Source organism: Balaenoptera musculus, chromosome 10 (assembly GCF_009873245.2).
Source record: "Balaenoptera musculus isolate JJ_BM4_2016_0621 chromosome 10, mBalMus1.pri.v3, whole genome shotgun sequence".
NCBI classification, from domain to species: domain Eukaryota; kingdom Metazoa; phylum Chordata; class Mammalia; order Artiodactyla; family Balaenopteridae; genus Balaenoptera; species Balaenoptera musculus.
In genome coordinates this window covers 32,449,319-32,470,712 of record NC_045794.1, presented here as the reverse complement: position 1 = coordinate 32,470,712, position 21,394 = coordinate 32,449,319, and the positions used below count along the sequence as shown (strand labels likewise).

Here is a 21,394-nt window from a genome sequence, read left to right as displayed (position 1 = left end):
TATTTCAGAAAGTGTGGCTGCATTGACCATTTTTTTCCAATAATTAATCTAACATCTTTCACTGTGAATTTCTGCTTAAAAGCATGAAGTAGACTCCTGACATTTTCTCCTTGTGGGTCTCTGGGATTCTGGCTGATTCATGAAGACAGACATAATTATCTGAAGACAAGCTCAGGAATCTCAACTGTGGACCATAATAAATGATTATTATTCCTAGAATCATATTTAGCACAAAGAAAGCAGACAATGATAGTCAAAGGGGGGAAAAAAATCACACAACCTCATGCTGTATTTTCTTACTGTGATCAAATGAATAGCTCCTTAGTTTTTCACTTGTATGTGTGGACAGGAAATTCAGTTTTTATAACTTTTGAGTACATTCCCTTTTTTTTTTTTTTTTTTTGGCAATTCTCAAATAAAATTCACTAAATTAGAAAATGAAAACTTTGATCCTAAACTGGGGACTAATGACCAAGAAGGATATGTTGTGGGTTTTTTTTGGTAAATGTATACCTGAAAATTTTGTACTGAGTCCAAGGCCTTTTTTTCTTCAAATAAACATAAATTGGCAGTGACGGGTTCCACTACACCTCCCCCACCTCAATTGCGTGTAGTTTAAAAATAATGATTTCTTTCAGTTTTGAGGGCTTGTATCCATTTCATAGTAATTCTTAGTAGTATATCTGTGATGCATCTATTTGTCTATCAATTATGGACCTTATCGTTCATCTTCCCTCCATTGTAGGCATTGATCCTAAGGAGACTGAGTTGGATGATCTCACACAACTTAACCTTTTCTGTTTGAAATACAATTCTCACTACTACTTTTTCACTTGAGTATATGCATACTTCCAAATTCTTCATCTAAACTTTACTTACCATTAATCTAAACACTCTTCATTCATGTTAATGTTATTGTTCATTTCCTCTATTAAAATGCAGATAATAGTGCCTTTCTCAGAGGACTGTTATAGGATTAAAAGAGTTAATATATGTGAACAGTTTAAATAAGTGCCTGGTATACAGAAAGTGCTCAAGCTTGCACATATTACTGTTAATGCTATTGTTGTTATTATTATTACTATGATTATTTATATTTTAATCCCTCAGAAAGACTCTTTTCTTCTAAACAAAGCAAATATATTAAAATTCATGTGGGGGGCAGTGGTGGTGTGATGAATTGGGAGATTGGGATTGACATATGTACACTAATATGTATAAAATGGATAACTAATAAGAACCTGCTGTATAAAAATAAAATAAAATTCAAAAAAAATAAATAGAATAAAATTCATGCATAACATTGAAATCCATAGCAGGAAACATGGTTCTAGTTTAAAAGATATCTATCTCATATATATTTTTAATTTTTAGAGGGCCATCAAGAAACAATATGGCTGTGTTTGATTTCCTTTATAGTTGGTGTTCTTCTCTCTCCTCTGTGAACTCATACTACAAGAGCTATGGTCTCCAGTCCTGGCATTATGTTCTTATTTTGGGAGGACAGATCATACGTTGTAGAAACAGTTTTACATCCAGAATCATATGTGGAATGAAAGAAATCTGCCACAGAATACTGGCATTAAAGTGTAATCTTTGTTTATTTTTCAAAATAAAGGCCACATTAGCCACCTGGTTGGTAGATCCCGTTGTACTCGGGACATTACTTTGATACCCAGATTGATATTGAGGCAAAAAACGCAGCCATAGGTTTCATCAAAGATGCCTCTCAAGGAATGAAAAAGACTTGAGGAATGGAATCAGAGAGAGCTTTCCACCTTCATTTGCTCTTGTTCCGGAATGATGGCTCATAGCTACAGGATTGCTTGTGGGAAAGCAGCTTGCTGTGCCTGGAAACATCATGCAGACAGAAAGGCGAAGGATCCAGAAACAAGGGGAGGGCATAGATGAGAATTGGAGTCAGCACAATTTAATGGAAGACTTCCATTTCAAGAAAAGAGAGGGAAAGAGAGCAAGGAGGAAGGCAATATTTAACCTTTGTTATAAATGAGGAAAAACTGCTAGATAATATATCTGTTTCATTTTTTGTGCATGGTATATGCAAATATTAGTTTCAAAATGGATATTTTCTTGGCTTAGGAGAGATTTGTGGCAATTATAAAGAGAAATCAGCCGAAATTCCACTTTAGGCCTAATCTCCTATACGGGCATATGAGTGTGTGTGTGTGTCTGTGTGTAAAACCCTAAAAGTCTAGAAATATATTTATATACGTTTTTTCTTGAATATGCCAATTTTTAGGTTTCCTGTATCAGTGTACCATAGGCAGGTAGGCAACTACAGTTCTTGGCATTCAACCACCTATAGAATTTCTTATTTGAAAACCCAGGAATCTTAGGCAAGAGAAACAAGTTTTATTTCAAATGTGTTTATATTTCAGTGTGGAGAGAAAGAAGGTAAGTGAAGAATAGAAATACAGAGGTGAAAAGAACAGAAATAGGGGGAAAACAGTTATCCAAAGGGAAGAAAGTAAGAGTAGGAAGAAACGGTGAGGACCAGTTTAGGGCAGAGAAAGAAAGAGAGCTGATTAGAAGTCTTATTGTTCCACTGTTTGAGCTTTTGCAGGGTTTTGTCAGGGAATAATCCTTAGAAACATGACTGACTTTTCTGGCCAACATGAGATTAGATTGCTTACATGGAATAGTATATGCCAAAGAGAACGTGAGACTAGAGCACTCTTTACTTTAGACGGCTGATCATGTATGTCTTTAATTTTTCTCCTGACTCAGCACGGCAATTTTGTAAAAGAACTTCCCCATATTAATTCCTGGGAACACATCTGATACCACCAGTTTGTGGCAAAAGCACAGCAAATAGAACTGTCAAGCACTTGCAGAGAAGAAACACATGAGAGCTAGAATGTGTTCTCACGAAGGTGGATCATGGTTTCTCTTCTGCATGATCCCTACCTTCTAACAATATCGTGTGATTACCTGTGTGTGTGGTGCCATTAGGTGAAGTTCTCTGACAGGACCGTGGAGCACTACACTTAGAAAATTTTAGCTACACAATGAAGGCAGGACCATAGAAATACTCTACTTAGGTCATTGTGAACAGGAAATTAAAATCCCGATTGCTCTAATGAGATTCATTTAAATCAAAGCCAGCCAGGAAACTTAAAGGATGAGAAGAAATCCTCTCTTTCCCCCACTCTCATCTCCCTGGGAAAGGAGTCATTAATTGTTCATTACAGGGTATCCCATAATCTTCTTACCAGCCACACGGGAGCTATTTGTCTATCAGCACAATTTTGTCACAGTTTTCTTTTATATAATTTTACTATCACCATTAAGATTCTTTGTTTCCTGTGTGTGCAGATAGAATTGAATTCTAGGCTTTTTAATGTGACAGGTATTTATTCATTAGATGTGACGTATTTGTCACTAAACATAAACTAATCAGGCAGACCACAGCACTTTATCAATCCTGCTGTTGTTTTTTCAATGAATCAAGTCCATTAAGGAACGCCTTATTACCCAGAAAATATCTTATCTGAAAACTTTACCTGCCTACGATATAGCCAAGAATAAGGAAGTGTCAAAATACATAGTGTGCATCTGTGGAAACATATGTACTTTATTTCTATCAAACTCTACCCACAGAACTAATAGACACCATTTTACTAACTGTATTTGTGTATCTAGCCTATGGGAGGTGGTGACCTGGAAACTAGGAAGTGAGCCAGTGAGTGCACAGTAGTGAGTACGGGGCATGGTGAGTAGATGGTGACAGGAAGAAGTGACAGCTGGAAACAGCAAGAGGAAAATGACAAAACATAGACCCAATGCATCAGAAAAAATAGCCAACTAGGGTCATTTAATATCAGGGCACACAATCTTCCAGATCTTTCAGCCATTGAGCATTTTACTCTATTATATATAGCATTGTGTGATGATTGCTGGGTGTGACGTGACTCTCAGCATCAAAGGAAGGTTACATTCTTTTCAGTATATTTAATTGGAGATGTTAACAAAGTGAACAACACATTTAAAATGATTTCTAAATCAAAAACTCAATGAAATATTTTTGAAGCTTTCATTATCTGGATGACACATGCAGATGGTACCCCTTTTTATTAATGAGGATGTATAAGTATAGCTTTACTGCAGATTTTATTCTTCCATCTATCCTATCACTCTCTCTACTGAATACCCGTGTTTCATTCACTCTTTTACTCACATGAGTGTGAGAAAAACATTGAAAATATGGTAGCAAACAAGACTAAGTCTTGGTTTCTTGATTCACTTTTCTTGCCCCTGAGTTATCCAGTGATAGACACATCCCATTTTGTTTAACTACAGGTCAACACTTAGGGAGCTCATTAAAGTAGAAATTATGTATTCTTGAAGTTTTCTGAAGACTAGTGGGACCATAACCTCTAATTCATACTTCTATTCTTTCCCATTGGAGCCTTAGTAGAGGGTCCTTGATGAAAAAGGAGTTCTGTGGCCTCTTGCTAGAGAAGGGAAGGGGTATGGAGAAGTGGTGTGATTCGGTGAGTACCCCCCCCCTCAAAAAAAGGAAAGAAGACCAGCAGAAGGCTGGGCAGAATAGCCCTCGTGTGGCACAACTTTCTCACAACAACGTCGCATTGTACTGTAATCATCTGCGTAAGCAGCTGTCTTCCTAATTACACAGGGAATGCCCCAAAGGCTGCCATGGCATCTTGTCTGTTTTTAAAGCCCTGGTTCCAGGTAGAGTGTTGAATCCAAATGTACTGAACTGAAAGAAACATTCGTTAGGGGTTCATATCTAGGAAGGAGAAATGGGAACAACAGATCTGTCATAACAACTAAAAGTTTTGCAGAATGTTTTAACAGTTTGTAGCTTCTTCAATTTGTCATTTGAGTCCTCCTTCCTGTCTTGCAGTTGTGATCTGCAGTGAAACTCAACCCCCAAGGACCTCTGTTCTTATTTTGGGTTAAACTGGACATAAGAGCTGGGGCGCTGTGTGTCTTCCTCCAGCCACCCTTTATGAGAAAGGACTCAGAAGGGATAGAGCAGGTCAAGGCAGATTTAGGATGGAAACTTTGGCTTTTGCAGTTTTTCCTGGTTTGGCCGGGAACTCTTTCCAGTCTACACACCCCCTATGAGGTGCTTACCATCTCTATTTTAAAACTGAAACTCAGTCAGCCTCTGTGTTTTCACATTCCATCCTCCACATGTCCCCAGCAACTCATTTATAAATAATTAAGACTTCTTCAGACTTCTAAACTTTCATAGTAATGGAACACTGGGATCCCTGTTTACCTAATTTATTGTGGAAAAGGCAGCAATAACTGCTGCTGATGCTAGTAACAACAGCAGTTAATGCTTATTACTCACCATGCACTGTGTGCTAAGCACATCACATGCTTAATCATATCTAACCTTTGCAACAATATATTTTACTAATATCATTCTTTAAGATGAGGAAACAGGCTTACAATGAGAGGTTAAGTAAAGTGCCCAAGTAAGTGATGGAGCTGGAAGCTGAAGTCGAGGTATCTGAGTCCAGAGATTATGCCTTACTCACTAATTATTAGCTACTAATCCTTAATAAATGGCACTATCCTTATTTTTTTTTTTTAACTTTATTTATTTATTTATTTATTTATTTATGGCTGTGTTGGGTCTTCGTTTCTGTGCAAGGGCTTTCTCTAGTTGTGGAGAGCGGGGGCCACTCTTCACCGCGGTGCGCGGGCCTCTCACTGTCGCGGCCTCTCTTGTTGCAGAGCACAGGCTCCAGACTCACAGGCTCAGGAGTTGTGGCTCACGGGCCTAGTTGCTCCGTGGCATGTGGGATCTTCCCAGACCAGGGCTCGAACCCGTGTCCCCTGCATTGGCAGGCAGATTCTCAACCACTGCGCCACCAGGGAAGCCCTATCCTTATTTTTAAAAAGGTTTAAATGATCACTTTTAGTTTTGTAGATGTTACTATGCAGAAACAAAGACAAATTATTTTCTCTAACATTTTTCAAGGAACAAAATAAAATTAAAACTATTGGACAGAAAGTAGGAAATTAAAGGAAATAACCACACCACATACTTGCAAAATACGATCCCCTTCTCGAATCCGGCCATCTTTGGCAGCAATGCTGTTTGGATCTACCTGTAAGGGAGAGGACACACAGCTTCAAGTGGATATGCAATATCCTCCCAGGAACTTAAAAATATGGTTTTAAAAAATATTTTAAAAAACGTATTTCAAGTTTTTCTATTGATTTATAGAGTGCGTACCAAATTTTTCTTCTGTCAACTGATTCTAAAAATGTAAATGAACTATTTTAGAATTAATTACAATAAAATTAAAGAGTACTAGAGCGCATCTTGATTTGTAGACCACTTTTCTCTCCCTGCCTCTCTATGTTTCTTCCTTCCTTTTATCCTTTCCCCCCTTTTTATTTTATTTTATATTATTTTTTTATATCTGTTCACTCCTTTCTGTATCCCAACTGTCAGACATGGTCTTCAGCTGACATGATCCTCAGCTGATGTTAATACTAGGACCCAGGAAATTTACTTTCTGCTAGGGTGATTTTTAAATCCTGTCTTTGCTGTCTGAGAAAACCTGATAGCTATACTCTAAGTCCATAATTATTAAAGGGATTTCTGTGTTATGAGCACATTAATTTATAGAGATTTATAATCTATGTAGCTCAAGAAGTGAAAAAAAATCCTATCCATGTAGATTATTACTAGACACTACTTTACATATAGGGTGAAGTATATTAACTGTCACTTATTTTAGAATAAATAGATATTTAAAGCTCTGTTAAGAGTTTATCAACATTTTAATGGGCCAAACTTCAGTGATGACTTACTGTTCACTGGGGGTAATTCCATCTATCACATTTCACATGAAGGCTTCAAACCATTTATTGGAGCTTATTCTAGCAAAGCCTTTTTTTTTTTTTTTTAAGCAAAGTATTTCAAGTGTAGGGTAAGGTTGATCCATCCTATCCAGATGTTAGATATTACTTTTTAATTAGGTGGTACCAGCCAATAAATGAGTTTTAAGTGATCAATCAAGAACAAAAGACACTATAATTACATGTAAGATGTATAGGGAAACATTTTTTCCAAATAATTTTGTTCTGCTCCTGTGGCTTTTTTATTATCCCTGAAAAGTAAAGTTCCAAAGCTGACATGTTTAAATAGTAAACAGAGACTTACTTTAAGGAAATAAGGGATGATTAATCAATTGTATCCTATTTAGAAGCCATTCACAATCTAAAACTTTGTCTTCAGAACAGTAATCAAACTAATATTAAAATTCTGCATTTGTACCTCCATACGTACTACAAAGGATAATGCTGCAGGTGTTTCCTTATATTTCCTCACCATAAGCAGAGGGGTTATCATAGTTGTTTATTTAAAAGAAGTATATAAGTCAAGTATTCTCTGGAGATTTTTCCATAGTGAGAGCCAGTCAGTAGATTCTTTGGTAAAATGATACATTTATAGAGCTGCGTAGTTTTCTAAGTTCATTAATTATATTATCTCTGCCAGAGTCTAAACACCTCTATAAAAGTAATGTGATAAGCATTGTCGTACTAAGTTTCTAGGTGAGGAAGCCAAAGCTCAGTAAGTTACGTAATGTTTTCAAAGTCATAGCCAAGAAACTTTGGAACAGCACAGAACAGCAATCAGTATTTACTTTGGGTTCATACACATACACATACATATATACATACATGGTTTCACACACATATATGTGTGTATACATACATATATGCAGGAGTTAGATAACATCTATATATACTTGTATGTACATATATGTATTTGCATGTATATGTGTAATTATAAATATGTTTGTATGTGTATGTATATATATATCTCACAAACACACACATAATACCTTACTACTTCTCATAAAATGATTCTTTTGGGAGTTTCAAAAAATCACCTGTAATAATAAATTTTGCTTCACATTTTTTCAAAGTTATTAACACTGAGGGTATTTCACATTTACGTACCTCACTTTTTTAAATTGAATTATAGTTGATTTACAATGTTGTGTTAGTTTCTGGTGTACAGAAAAGTGATTCAGTTATACATGTATGTACATATTCTTTTTCATATTCTTTTCCATTGTGGCTTATTACAGGATATTGAATACAGTTCCCTGCGTAAGTACCTCACTTCTTGAAAGTGATTATGGGGCTGAATAAAACAAACCAATGGATGCACTTCTTGGATATGATATTTAAATTTATCAATTCTGTCAGCAGAGTAAAATATCTGATTATTGTGAATATTAGATTTAAAAGTCAATGCTATTGTTAACAGGACAGATAAAGGACACAGCAGGAACAGAAGGATAAATGTTTGCTGATCAAAAACTTTGCTCGGCTTCCTGCGTACTTAAGGGACTTTATTCAGATTTAGACAATGTTACAATTTTTGCACTTCTCCTTACTGGAATTCGGTGGTGAAAGCATCCACATTAAATAGGCTGATAATAATTCCATTACTTGGGCAACATAATTTACTTTCCTAATTGAAAGTGACAACTACTGGCACATGGCCAATTCTTCCCATTCCAGCCTCCCAAGGATTTTCTCATCGTGAGTCATTTCACTCCACTGCTCGCTGTCTGCCTCCCCTAACCTCTCCTCCATGGCATTTCTCACCTCGCTGACATAAATGCCGGTGTCTTCTTCATCATCCGTTCGGTAACAGACTGTCAGGCCCAGCTTCTCTTGACTGTTAACACGACACAACTCGACCTCCTGAGAGAAAAACACACACAGAACGACATTTATCTCAGAGAGAAATCAAATCCCGCAGCAGGATGGAGAACTCACTGATATTCTCTAGGCCATCCTGGGAAGTCTTCATAATTATTGCCTAACATCTGAAATTAACCCATGTTACCAGAATCCTCACAATTTACTCTCAACATGTATGTCTGTATATTCAGGCCAGTGTTTTAACTTTTCATTGTGAAGTTGGAGATGTGCAATGTTTTTGTATTAAATCATAAAACTTTACAAAACCACAAATGAAGTTTAAATAAAATACGTAGAAATCAAAAATGTGGAATCAAGAAAATATTTGAGAATGTTAAAGTAGGTAGCAAAATGTTTATGAAACTACTGAGAGTACTGTGTTTTTATTTGTATTTTAATAAAACAAAATAAAGTTCAAATAAAAAAAGACTAAACTGTACATCAATTCTTCTTTTGAGTTCTATACAACATTATAATAAGCAAGAGTTCTGTGTAGCTCAGGCCAAGGTTTTCTATTATCCTGTAGCAGCTCTCACCCTTGGAAAGAAATGGGTTCATCCAGGCTGTAGGGAGAGACATCAACAGTCATATGGGCAGAGGCAATGATTCAAAAATGCAGCAGTAAATGAACAAGGAAACACATTTACTGAAACACATGGCTAAGGGGCTTGAAATGTCAGTCCTTAGGTAATGTATATTGAATCTATTTCCTGATTTATATTCAGTAAAATAATAATAAATTTCAGTGTATTTCATTTTTATATAATGAAATAGACTTGTACTACTCTCAGAAGCAGATGACTTTTAGAATAAATTGCATAAGTCCAAGCACTGAAACACAAATTGGTGCTCTCATCATGGAGAACGTGTTCCTATTCGATGGAGCTTATAAGGACCTTTAGTAAAGAATCAGATGAAGAAGAACAGAATAGATTTAAACTGGAAATGAAATCTAGACCATCTTTCTAAAACTCAGGCTTTGTGGGAGTTACAAGTTTGTCTGTCTTGCTTAATGCTCTTTCTCTGGTTCCTGGAACAGGGGACTGTTCAGCGTGGGGACTCAGTTAATGCTGGTTGAAGGGTGATGGCTTTTATTTCAAAATATATCCTAGTGTTTATAACTTTTTGTAAAACAATAATTAAATAATATTTCCTCTTTAACTGGAGGTAGATTTTGTGTGTGTGTATGTGTGTGTGTGTGTGCGTGCGTGTGTATGAATGAAGGGAATAAAGTTAGTTAATAAAGTATCCGTTTAACTGTATATGATCTGAAATAGTTACCAGGACTAAATAACGAGAAACTCACTTAATTTCAAACTAGAGGATATTTTCCAGTACTCTCTGCTACATATGAAGAAGTATCTTCCCTTTTAACTTTGTATTTCAGTGAAGGTCTTGTCATTGGAAAATAACTATTTATTTTAACGACATACTATATAAACCAAAGGTAAATCCTTAACAAGGATAGACTGTCATAAGCTCCAGTGACCAATAATTTCACAGCTAATAGCAAATAAAAGAAAATTTAAATCTTCTATCCTGAGACATGTACTGCAAATTGGTGAAGTACATGAAAGCATGAAGAATGCTGACTTTCCACCTGGTGGGCAAAGATACTCTAAATCACACTACAGAGCTTAAAAAGGGCTTGGTGTATGTTGAACAAGAAGAAAAAAAGTCTTTCACCTAGAGGAAGAATAGCAAACAGTGACATGTTTTGGCACCAGAAGCAAAAAGTATACACCAATCAAGGGCATTTTCAAAATTGGCAACAATTAATGCCTCTAGAGGGAAAGAACACTTGACTAAAACTGTAACATTAGGAAGGAATTATAGCAACAAAAGAGCTCGATTATAGCAATGAAGTATACAGTTAAGGAGTAAAGAAGCTTGTGATTCCTAAGAGGCCTACAAGGAAACCTAAACACCCCATAAAGAATTGAAAGTGGGACCTTTAAATTAAAGCAAATGAGCTGTATTCGGAGCTGAAATCCATTGACTTTCGATGTCCTTCCAATAGCACTGAGAAACACCCCATCCTGTGGGAAGTTGTTTCCAGAGGGAAGCATTCCTTTCGTGAGTGTTTTCTCTACACTCTCCACGGTGCACTAGGGTTTAGTGTTTGTTTAGAAGATGTATATCTAAATATATTGTAGTAAAATGGAACCAATCTATTAAAATAAAAAGGGTAGAACCACCCATACAACATCAATATCACCAAGAATCACAGGGAAACAGAAATCTGAGATCCTGAGGTCAAAAGAACTTTTCAATATTGTCATCTTATTGAACCTAAGCAAAACTGTGAAGCAGGTCTCAAAGTTACCCACAGCATCTTTGTTTTCAACATCACCCCCTCCCCCTTTTAAGATACTGGGCACCCTCCTACTATTTCTTTTGCTTCCTGGAGTTCCTGAGGTTGCCCACTTAGGAAGCCATTGGGATTTCAGGCTTGCCATCCTAATTATCTCCTAGAAAAACCTGGTATTTGGTGTAGTCTTCCATTCTCTCACGAGTAGCTCTTGAGATATAAAGATAATTGATAAATAAATGTTTCTTAAAGGGATCATCATTAGTAATTATTTAAAATGTGGCCCCATCCAGGGTTTGGTTCACACCAGTAAAGACTGAAAATACAATTTTTATTACAAGCCTTAATTCAAAGGACTGAACTTATGGAAGTAAGATTCCAGGCTCCAGAGGAGGCGCAAGTGAGATTTCTTGGATCCCACATATCACCGAACACCAGCCCCAAGCGCAGACTTGCAATTCTTTCTTTGGTTGAGAATGTTTCAGATATTACATATTTCATATTGGTACACAAAAGCATACATTTTAGAATCAAAGTTTCTTTAATTCTATGACAAAAATAACTTATAAGCAGCTACCTGTTGACAATTTTGTTTGTATGAGGTAAAGGTGGCTTTGTAAAGGCTGCTTATCTGAAAAGAATACTCTAACCCAGGTTTAATTTAGTATTCCCTTCACAGTGCACACAAGCCTCTGACTTCTGAAGAAACAACCTTCTGGTAATAGAGAACGTTTTCCCTAACAACTTTCATACATTTCCCTCTGTCATGAGGAAGCTGTTTGATGAAAAACATAGAAGTGAAATGCTACCTCTGTACATTTTCTCCACGGAGACAATTCTTGGGTATCTGCAAATCAAAGGCAAGCCCGCACGGATGGCACTGCTAACCTTCCATAAGTCATTTGTGACTGGAGTGGAAGAATCACTTCATATACCTGATGAAACCACATTCATTTTGGCTTAAATGTGCTTTAAGATGCTATGTTCTGGGAATATGTACAGTCCCTTAAAAAAATCAAATCACAGTATCTAATCCTGTGAGAAACTGATTATTGAGATTGAGGGTGGAGTAGGAGATTAAAGTTAGTTAGTAAAGTTTGCTGTGAAATATCCTTCGAATTATAGAAAGAATGGGATTTTTACATAAATTGGTTGCACTACAGTGCTGTGAATATTTTATATTTTTTTATGATTGGGTCTGAGGTGGAACAAGGAACTTAAAAAGAAATAAAAACACACTTTTGCTTTTTAGATGGGATTCTCTTGCTGGAAGAAGAACTGAGGCTTGAAGCTGCCTGCAATGGTTTTTATAAGCAAATTGTTTCCATACTCTAAAGAGTTCTGAGGTCCATGGAATGAATGAGAAAATTCAGAGGCAATCAGTACTACACAAGTCAGAATGAAAACCAGGGCTAGACAAGATGGTCACTGATATCAACTGACAATCCCGAGAGAGGGGTCTATTGTGTCCATATCTTTCTTGTAATTTTATTTGTTTTCTGGTTTTTATTTATCAGACAACATATCCATTACTACACAAGCTTAGTATTAATCATATATCATTGTCTTAAATTTTGTAATGTTGATTAGTAACTAGTGAAATGCCATGCTTAGTTGTTCCAACAAAACCTTTATTAAAAATGAATTAAGTAGGAAATATGAAAACTTTAACCCTCACAGCTAAGAGAAGCCTAGATACTCTACTGTGAAAATATTGCTTCAATTCACTCTCTCCTGGATAGTGGAAATCAGGTATAAAACTCAGTAAAAAATAAACGACAAAACTCCTGGAATACCCAAATTGCTATGACTACAACATTTCAGGCTCGGACACCCCAACTCCAAACATTCAAAACAAGTTGCTGCAACTAGTAAATAAATTACATTTTATAGAGACATTAGGGTAAAACTGAAAGCACGTGGTCCTGTCTTTACACTATCACCCTTAGCCTCACCTCCTCACTCAACCACTTTCCCTTTTCAATGATATTGTTGTGAAATATAGGCAGTGTTTAATCCTATCCTATTCTTAGCGACTTTCTCTTTCTGAATCCTTTGAGAAATGAAACTGCCACATTTTTCTAGATCCAGGTTGTCTGCTTCTCACTGTGGACTCTGAATTGCCTTATGAAGTCTTAAATTACCCATTTGTAATCAATTTTACACCCTAACAAAGAAAAAGATGTTAATTTTGTTTATACTTTTAACTGGGTCAGGGAATGGATTCACGAGGCCAGTAATTAAGAGTCCATGTCAGGAATAGAAATGGGAAACTTAAAATCAAGGTGACTGTCAGAAGTGGTTTGTATTTTGTATCGTTACTTGTGCTGTGTCAACTAGAGAATCAGGCCAGTGGCATGGGCACCTGCCCTTTAATGGGCTTTCACCCAGTCCTGCTCTGTCTATATCAAAGAGCAAAGGCAGGGCAGGAAACCAGAAAAACGTGCTGTTTACATCAGACATGTTTTTTTTTTCTTCCTTCCTATTTTGATGTTGTATCTTTTGAGAAAGCTGCACTTGTTTTTAAGTATTAGGATCATGTGGTTTACCTTTGTAAGAATCCAGAAATTCAGGGTTTTTCACAGTTGACTCTTGAGATTTGAACAAAACATAAAATGATCATTTATTATCTTACGAATGGCACTGCTAAATATCCATAGTCATTTGTGTCTAGATTTTGTGATCGATATGTTAGTTTTTGGCGGGTCTACATCAAGATAATTCAACATATCATAACAATGTACAGAAAAGACTACTCACAAAATGTCATTTCCATATATGCTTTACTTCTAAAATATCCACTTTAAGCAGCTTCCATTCCCCCTCCACCATTTGTGCTCTCTCACTGGACCTTGAACCTGTTGACCCTTCCACTTTTCACTATCAATAATTCCCTCACACCCTCCCCTCTCTCCTTGCCCAGCTTGGAACTGCAGTTAGTCATGATACTCTTATAAAAATCCACAACCTCCTTGCTATTCTCTGCCTTCACCATAGCACCCAGCAAAGGTCAATCACTGTTGAGCCCAACTCTTCACTTCCTTGTGTTCCCACCTAAGCGGCTGTATGGTCCTGGAGGAAAAGGCACAGCCATGCTAACTACACGGACTGCTTTCACTGTAAATTCATTCCCACAAACCTCAAATGGGCCATCAACACTGCCCGACAATTGCACATGCTTCCCTCGTCAAGCTGCTCCTCTTTCCTCAATTTTCCGACACAACCTGCCCACTCTCAGTTGATGACCTCCCCTCAGAACCCATTGGATGCTAAGAGATTCTTATTACCTCAACTTTCCACTCTCCCAGATGAGTATTTCACACCCCGTTTCTCTGCAACTCTGCTATGGTGCCTTCTCTCTCTTCACTAGTAGCCAATCATTCTATTCCACACTTCGTGGAGAAAAAAGAAGCCATGAAATGGAAGCCGCTGTATCTTCCCTCCACTCAGCATATTAATCTAAGTTTATCTGTATCCACCCTGTAGGCAAGAATTCTGTTACAGTGGAAGAAAGATCACCAATTCTATCAAAGGCCAATGCTTCCACTCACACTTGGTAAACCATTCCTTTTTTTTTTTTTTTCGAATTTCTTTCCTCCTGGAATTATTCCTTCTCTTTCTCCTGCATTATCAGTTTCTCTTTCCCTATGAGATCATTCCCATTGCCAGGCACACACACACAAAGGAACAATATCATCCATATGGGATGGGGCGGGAGGAAACCCCATAAAGATGATGGTCAGCTCTAGGTTGAGGGCTGCTGGAAGAATCAAATAAAAATGCCTTGGAAGACATAATAGAATTGACTTGGTGCTTACCAAGGCCAAACTTCTGAGCAGAGAACACTGACCATGAAAAGGCACAGAGATAGGGAACAACATATCATGTTAGAGGGGCCTTAAGTAATTAATGTGTGTGAAGCTAAGGGTTGAAGATTGGAGTGGGTGAGTGGGCATGGTGAAAAATAAAACTGGAGAAGTGGCAAGATCATAGAAGAATGACTGCACTATACTGAGTATTTTGGACTCTGTAAAAAAGTAAAGTAGACTCACTGAAAGGGAAATAACATAGTCTGATTTGCAGTTTGGAAAATGGCATCAGCAGTAGCATGGCGGGTGAGTTGGAGGGGTTAAGAGATGCAGAGACAAGTTGAGAATGTGACCAGTTCATGCAAGAGAAGGTAGAAGCTTGAACGTAAACCGTGTCATATAAGTCCTTAAACAACGTTACTATTATTTCTACTTTATTGATGAAGCAAATGAGGCATAGAGATAAGTAACTTGCCCAGAGTCACACAGCAAGTCAGAAGCAGAGCTGGGATTCAAGTCCTAACTAAAGGACTCATCCTGAATTCTCAACAGCTCCTTGCTCTGGTTCTGTTTACAGCTCTTTCTCATTTTTCAGTTTTCAGCTTAAATAATATCCTAGATAGTATCCCTCTCCATCACTCTTTCTGAAGCAGGGTCTCCAAAATTTTCTACAGAAATTTCACCAATGCTTAGAACTTCTTGACAACTATGATTATTTATTCTTTTTTATTAGCAAATTTGTATTTTATTAAGTTGCTTATTTTTATTGTTGGTTTCCTTTACTATTCTATAAGCAGATATTTTCTGTTATGTTTATTATATCCCACAAGCCTTAGATACGAAAGAAGGAAACTCAGCTCTTGAGGACAGTGCCATGCCATCTTCTTTGCATTCCTAATACCAGCAGAATCTGGGAATTTATGAGAAGCCCCCCAGGCATCTGCTGGATGAGTTAACTACTATAGTGAATTTGGATTTAGGTTATAATTGCTTTGGCTATGTTTGTACCTCAGTATAATTGTATTAGATTAAGTAGAATAGATTCAGAAAGCTGTTCAAACAATAAATGTGACTGACTCTCTTACAATCTCTGCCAACAAGATAATTAATCACAGTGAACTAAAAAAACTAGCAAAATTAACTATCAAGTACTCATTCTAAGAATTCTTCTAGCACATTTAGTTTTTATTCACTTTATTCACCTGATACTTAGCACTTGCTATGTGCCAAGGCCCTCATTTAGCACTGGAAACTTTTATGTACCAACCATTATGATAAATGTTTTGGGAATACTGTCACATTTAGTTTTATAAAAATATGACAGGCTAATATAGTGTATCACAGTTATTTACGGTCCAACCAGCATTCATTCTCTCTCTTTTTGAAAGCATGACCCTAAATTTCTTGTGCAGAATCATACCTTCTTCTTTCCTTGTCTATATGTCTGTTCAACACTGATTTCAGCTTTAGGGGCAGTCATGTGTCCTAGATATCAGCCAATGAGTGTATTTTATTTCCTTAGCTGTAGTGATCATTTCAAGGATGGATATTTGATACGGTTCAAGCCCATAAATATTAGACCTGAGAGTTTTGTTGAAACTATTGGGAAAAGAACATTTGCCTTCCCTGTCGTACTTGAACCTGCAAGACTATAGGAGCAGCTCAAATCTTCATCTTCACACAATATATACAGCCTGGGGGTAAATGCAACAAAGAGGAGATAAAAGCCAAAAGATGGAGAAAGACTAAAATTTAGGGGCATCGTTTGAGCCCCTGCATCAAGTTATACCTGAAACAGTAAACTTCTGGAATTTTCAATTCAGAGAGTCAATACATCTTCCTTTTCTCTGTAAGTATTTGTTTTGAGCCTTCTGTTTTTTGGATCAGAGTCCCAATTGATTTTGGTAGATAGTATAAATTTCATTTTATAGATAAAACAATTCAGGACCAGCATTAAGTAATTTACCTAAGGTTATTTAGCAACTATTTGTCTGAGTCAGAAATTGAATATATGGGGTTTTTTTTTCCTTTTACTCCAAAGCTTTTTTTTTCAATCAATACACTCTTCTAGTCCAACGATGATTTAAGAGCTCATTATTAGACTGAGGCTTAAACACTTCAAGAACTCAGAAAAGTGCAATGGGCTACATGGTAGAAAATAGATGAGTCAAGGGATGAACCAAAAGAGGGAAAGTTCCAGAGAGAAGCTACTTTCACGCAGTGGGTGAGAAGTTCATTGCAGCTATAGCAAAGGGTTGCTGAGGGGGGTATTAAGAGATGATGCTAGAGAGGTGAGTTAGGACCAAAGTCTAAAAGATCTCATAACCAAAGTCCTGGGCAGAAAAGGGAGAGCGAGGTCAATATGCAAAATTTGGGGCATTCCAGCTTCTATAAACTACAAAAAGTTATGAAACTAGGACTGCTGAGAGAAAGCAAGGACTTGATTTTCTGGTATTCAACTGAGGCAGAAGCATAAATTTCTTCTATTTTATTTTTAATATTGATTACATTTTAAGAAAATTAATATAATCATAATTTACTTCATAGGATTACTTGGAAGGAAATTTTAGACATAATTTAAATTGTCCTCCAACTTTTATCAATAGCAATGACTTTCCCACATTTATCTGGTGATTTAGTGGCAGAGCTAAGATAGAAGCCAAGTCTCCTGACTTTCATTCAATCGCTCTTTTTACTGTTATCTCTTGGTTCTTATATTATTCTTTACGTAATTCTCACCTGGGATGGTCAGTTGGGGTGTGCAGGGAGGAGAGTGTGATGGGAATGGGAAAATCACTGCAGGAAATGAGACAAGCTGATGGAAGTGGGTTACCTAAGTGAAATGTGTGGAAGCAGGAACAAGGTTGACAAGTGATGTTAGCTGTAAGGTAAACTGAATCAGGGTGATGATACAGGACTCGAGGAGAAAAGGGCTTGAGTTGACATTTTTTTAAAACTATTCTTTCAACCCTTTGTGTCTATAGCAGATTTAAAAAGAAGAAATAGCACACTAAACTTTTATATAAAAGTATTGTCCATTCTCTGAGAGGCTCAAACACCTATTGTCATTCTCATAGTACCGCATTTCACCTGGTCCTGCTGTCTTTATTGTATCTCTACTCCTGCCATTTGTAAGCTCTCTTCTCTTTGAATTATGGAAACTAGCTTTTTCAAAAGAAAGTGTTAACAGCATTTCTTTGATATTGGTCATGTGCATTCTGAAAAGTAAATAGTTGAAAATGACCGGGCGACCCTTTGTGCCATGGTAGTCCTTGATTCAATGATTGTAATTCTTGGTTCCACTCACCGCCATGCTTTTGAGCTTGGCCATGTTTTCCATAAAGGAGATCAGCTAAAGAGATACCATTTACTATTTGGGGTGCTGTTTTAAAGTAAAACAAAAAAATCATTTTGAAGAGCAGATATTTACTTGAGAAAGAAAAAAAATCTTTTACGTAAATATAAGACAACGTATAGCTACTCTGGGTGGCAGAGTGAGCATAGTAGAGGAATAAAAGTAAAATCTACACATTCACAAAATGATCCTCAGGAGCACCTACAAGGGAATTGAGTAAACTAGGACTGAAATAGGTTATAAATATCAACACTGGGTGACAGAGTTATCACTGCTTTATCTAAGAGAAAACAACGTCATTTGGAAGCTAACCTTTTGGAATATTGGAAGCCCTGTTAAATATTTGGCACAGAAGTTGATATACAGCCTATCCCTTGACAGGTAGGATATATAGATAAGAACAAAGTGGCAAAGAAGGCAGAATGAAGAGCTACAGGGCTGTGGTCTAAGGTAAACCCAAGAAGGAATATATTTATGTTTGGTGGGTAGGACTAAAAGACTGCTCCAAAGGGCCCAGAGTTTAGTAGAGATGGTAGATTTATTGTGAACCAAAGTTAAAGAAAGGAAAGAATCTGGGGCATGATAGCAAAGACTACTTTTTGAACTTGAATGGAGACAGTAATCTAAACTTATCAGATAATATTCCATTTATCATGCTCCATGTTGGGTCAATACGTTGATATGCAATGGAAATTTTTTGCTAAAAATAGTGCAAACCCACTGTTTTCTTCATAGGTAGGGAAATTAAGTGTAAAACTTACACAGAAACTACAAAGATTTTACATTGTAAAACATTACATAGAATAAATTTGTGTTCCTGGAAGTGGATCAGAGGAAGAAGTCTTTGATGTTATTATATTTTCATACCTAATATTTAAGACCTTGGTTGAAACTATGATCAAATAATGAATTAAATTTTCTTCTAACTACAAAAATCCAAAATATCGTCTGCCTTACCATGATCATTCAAAAATACGGTATTTTATTCAAGCATCTCATGGTCAGTAAGTAACTTGTTCCACAAGATTCGTTATGAAAAGATGTTTGGTGTCCCACATCTCCAGATTAGTAACACAGTGAATAATAATAATAATAAATTTCTTTGTAAATACATAGTGATTAATTGTAGGTAACAGGCTGATCCTGAATTCATGCATTATTTCATATTTGGTAGGTTCTATGTTTTGCCACTGAACATTATCCAAAGTGTTCAAAGAACTCATCTGATAGCACAGATTCTAGATTTTTCCTTTTCTATCCCTTCTTTATGGAGCCAGCTCTCTTAGTTATCTTTTAAGGCCAGTCTGTTATGATACATGAAATGCACTGCATCTTTATTGTACTGGCAATAAAATTCTAATAACATGCATTAAAACCAATTAGTAGACCTGAATATCTCCTGATCTAATGAATGAGACAAGGAGGGCCTACATTAATCTATTTCAGATATTATACATTGAATTCTAGACTGCGAGACGCCCGTGTCTCTGTTGACACAACAGAAATTTGTCAATCCTTTTCAGAACTTCTCTTTATTTGAAAAGCATTTAGGAACTTTTCCAGCATATGTTATTAAGGAAACATAAAAGGAAGATTAATAAAGCAGAAGAAGAGGGGAAATAAATAAACCTGTTGACAAAATGAACTTTATTTCCATCAACTGGTTATTGGAGCAGGAAATACAGGCTTTTCTAATGAGGCACTGGGCTATGATGGCGAGTTTTCTTCTAAGCCATTTTACAGTGGGGGCTAGGGAGCTTTTCCTGTGGTCATCATAACAGGAAAATGTACAAGACTTTTAAACCTGTCAAGATCCCATAAAAGTTATAATAATTATTCCCAAATTATTTTTTTCCTGTTCTTTTTCTTGTTTGCTAAAGTAGCACTTTCATATAATCAAATGTGTTCACATTACTGCCATAGATATTTCTGATCTAACCAAGGAAAATAAACCCTAAAAACATTTCTCTTACAAAATTCAACAAAAGGTTAAAAATGTGGAAGTTAAAGCTTTGCATTTTATTCAACATTTTTACATTTTCTCCAAGAGCTCAAGATAGTTGGTAAGTTTTTTTCTTCTTAAATCAGGAAGCAATGCGAATGAAGCAACTGACAAAGGATTAATCTCTAAAATATACAAGCAGCTCATGCAGCTCAATATCAAAAAAACAAACAACCCAATCCAAAAATGGGCAGAAGACCTAAATAGACATTTCTCCAAAGAAGATATACAGATTGCCAACAAACACATGAAAGGATGCTCAACATCACTAATCATTAGAGAAATGCAAATCAAAACTACAATGAGGTATCACCTCACACCGGTCAGAATAGCCAACATCAAAAAATCTACAAACAATAAATGCTGGAGAGGGTGTGGAGAAAAGGGAACACTCTTGCACTGTTGGTGGGAATGTAAATTGATACAGCCACTATGGAGAACAAACAGTATGGAGGCTCCTTAAAAAACTAAAAATAGAACTACCATATGACCCAGCAATCCCACTACTGGGCATATACCCTGAGAAAACCATAATTCAAAAAGAGTCATGTACTACAATGTTCATTTCTTCTCTATTTACAATAGCCAGGACATGGACGCAACTTAAGTGTCCATCAACAGATGAATGGATAAAGAAGATGTGGCACATATATACAAAGGAATATTACTCAGCCATAAAAAGAAACAAAATTGAACTATTTCTGGTGAGATGGATGGGCCTAGAGTCTGTTATACAGAGTGAAGTAAGTCAGAAAGAGAAAAACAAATACTGTATGCTAACACATATATATGGAATCTAAAAAAAAAAAAAAAGGTCTGATGAACCTAGGGGCAGGACAGGAATAAAGACACAGACGTAGAGAATGGACTTGAGGACATGGGGAGGGGGAAGTGTAAGCTGGGACGAAGTGAGAGAGTGGCATGGACATATATACACTACCAAATGTAGAATAGATAGCTAGTGGGAAGCAGCCACATAGCACAGAGAGATCAGCTCGGTGCTTTTTGTCCACTTAGAGGGGTGGGATAGGGAGTGTGGGAGGGAGATGCAAGAGGGAGGGGATATGGGGATATATGTGTAGGTATAGCTAATCCACTTTGTTATACAGCAGAAACTAACACAACATTGTGAAGCAATTATACTGCAATAAAGATGTTAAAAAAATTCAATAAATATAATAGTT

The 21,394-nt window shown here is 36.6% G+C and overlaps 1 protein-coding gene across 1 annotated transcript in view; it reads right to left on the bottom strand.

The window, feature by feature from the left end:
• PDZRN4 (PDZ domain containing ring finger 4) overlaps positions 1 to 21,394 on the bottom strand; it is a 364,341-nt gene that overhangs the window by 11,034 nt on the left and 331,913 nt on the right. Inside the window, exons 6-7 of the mRNA XM_036866314.1 lie at positions 8,635 to 8,733; positions 6,048 to 6,110 (exon numbers count right to left, since the gene is read on the bottom strand). Coding sequence (XP_036722209.1) covers positions 6,048 to 6,110; positions 8,635 to 8,733 — 162 coding nt within the window. The remainder of the gene's footprint in view (positions 1 to 6,047; positions 6,111 to 8,634; positions 8,734 to 21,394) is intronic.